General features: G+C 51.0%; 1 protein-coding gene across 1 annotated transcript in view; it reads right to left on the minus strand.

Annotated features, from left to right (window-relative positions):
• Positions 1-2,500, minus strand: part of LOC308382528 (prospero homeobox protein 1-like) — a gene marked incomplete at both ends in the record, with an annotated part of 26,074 nt that overhangs the window by 22,685 nt on the left and 889 nt on the right. Inside the window, 1 exon segment of the mRNA XM_080860932.1 lies at positions 1-1,532. This exon segment is cut by the window's left edge and continues 352 nt beyond it. Coding sequence (XP_080717058.1) covers positions 1-1,532 — 1,532 coding nt within the window.

Consider the following 2,500-nt stretch of genomic DNA (forward strand, 5'->3'; position numbering starts at 1 on the left):
GTCTGGAAGGGGTACCCCATGAGGGGGAGGGCGAAGGAGGGGGGCCTGAAGGAGGAGGAGGAGGGGGGGGGGCTGAAGCCCATGGAGGCGGAGAGGGAGGAGGGGTGGAGGGTCGGGTGGTGGTGACCCCCGTGGGCCCCCACGGCCGAGGACTGGTGCTGCTGCTCTCCCGACGACGGCACGACCACCCTCCGCACCACTAGGGGCAGCGCCTCCGTCTGGTCGCCGGGCAACGGCACGCCGCCGAACGACGACTCCAGCGCGCTCGGAATGATGACGTCGCCGAAGCACTGCAGACGCCGGCTGACGGAGGAGGACATGTTGGCGTTGTTGTGGTGGAGGTTGCGGTTGTGGTGGTCCCCGTTGACGCCGTTGGCGAAGCGATCGGACGAGCCCGAGAGGGGGCCCTGGGGGGTCGGGTAGACCTGCGTGCGTCGTGCTCCCACTGGAGGAGGCTTGGCGAACACCTGGACCACGGTGTCGACGACCTGCGACATGGCGGAGTTCAGCTCCTGCTTCAGCGTCTCGGCCAGCTGCTTGCCCTCGGCGGCGTGCATCATCGACCCGATCGGTCCTCCTTTCCTCCCCGTCGTCGTCGACGGCAACGCCTCCCTCTTGGGCTTAGGCCTGGCCCGCTCCAGGAAGTGACCCGGCTCCCGCATTAGCAGCAGAGCCCGCGCCCGGTCCAGGAAGTGACCCGGGTCCAGGTCCGACATCTCGTTGTCTGAGCGGTCGTCGGCGGCGGAGTCGTTTTCGTGGTTACCGTCGGCGTCGTCGGAGCGTGCTGCTGCGCTGTCCTCCGATTGGTTGTCGTCGGGGTGGTCGTTGCATTCGGAGTCGGTGCTGTCGTAGATCTGGAAGAACTTCTCCTGCAGCTGACGCAGCTGTTTCTGCATGTCCTCCAGCTGCACCTTCAGCATGCGGCGCTCCTGCAGCTTCTGCTCCGCGTGTGTGTGTGTGTGTGGGTGTGTGTGTGCGTCCGACACCAGCGCATGGAAGCTCTGCTGCGTCTGCTGCGTCTGCTGCGTCTGCTGCTGCTGCGGCAGCTTCTGCTTGCGCTTGTTCTCGCGGTAGCTCTCCGTGTGTGTGTGCGTGTGTGTGTAGCTCTCTCCTTTCTCCCGCGGGCTGGACGGCGGCTGCTGCAGGGTTCCGTCTTCTACGTCCCCCGAAACCTCCGCATCCCCGTTCCTCTCCCTGTCCCTGTCCCGTTCACGATCACGTTCACGCTCACGATCGTGCTCTCGTTCACGATCACGATCACGATCACGCTCACGTTCTCGTTCCCCGCTCCGCGCGCCAGATGAGGAAGAGGAAGAGGAGGGCAGCGGCACGCTGGGGGAGTGGCTCATGCCGCGGATGATGTTTTCCACGCGGGCGCGTTTGGCCCTCAGGTGCTCGTCGTTGAGCCGCTCCGTCGAGGCGTCCAGGTGTCCCGGGGCGACGGGGGCCGGGGCGGGGCGGCCGAACGGAGACAGACGCTCCTGAGGGCTACAGCCGCCGCTGCGCGAGGACGAGTCACTGCACGCATCATCCTGCAGGGCGAAATATTATAGAATACAAGTGTAATAGAGTTTAGAATAGAACATTGGAACATTGGAGTCAGAATATAGACTAGTAATGGGGTATAGAATTGAATATAAGAGTCATAGAGTTTAGAATAGAAGATAAGAGTCATAGAGAATACTATAGAATATAAGAGTAATAGAGTTTAGAATAGAACATTGGAGTCAGAATATAGAATAGTAATAGAGTATAGAATAGAATATAAGAGTCATAGAGTTTAGAATACAATATAAGAGTCATAGAGAATAGAATAGAATATAAGAGTAATAGAGTTTAGAATAGATCATTGGAGTCAGAATATAGAATAGTAATAGAGTATAGAATAGAATATAAGAGTCATAGAGAATAGAATAGAATATAAGAGTAATAGAGTTTAGAATAGAACATTGGAACATTGGAGTCAGAATATAGACTAGTAATAGAGTATAGAATAGATTATAAGAGTCATAGAGTTTAGAATAGAATATAAGAGTCATAGAGAATAGAATAGAATATAAGAGTCATAGAGTTTAGAATAGAATAAAAGAGTCATAGAGAACAGAATAGAATATAAGAGTAATAGAGTTTAGAATAGAACATTGGAGTCAGAATATATAGTAATAGAGTATAGAATAGAATATAAGAGTCATAGAGTTTAGAATAGAATATAAGAGTCATAGAGTTTAGAATAGAATATAAGAGTCATAGAGTTTAGAATAGAAGATAAGAGTAATAGAGTTTAGAATAAAATATAAGAGTCAGAATATAGAATAGAATATAAGAGTCATAGAGTATAAAATAGAATAAAAGAGTCATAGAGTATAGAATAGAACATTGGAGTCAGAAAATAGAATAGAACATAAGACTATTAGAGTATAGAATAGAATAGAACAGTCATAGAGTTTAGAATAGAATAAAAGAGTCATAGAGTTTAGAATAGAACATAAGACTAATAGAG

The sequence above is a fragment of the Sprattus sprattus genome (genome assembly GCF_963457725.1).
Source record: "Sprattus sprattus genome assembly, contig: scaffold_135, whole genome shotgun sequence".
Classification (NCBI taxonomy): Eukaryota; Metazoa; Chordata; class Actinopteri; order Clupeiformes; family Clupeidae; genus Sprattus; species Sprattus sprattus.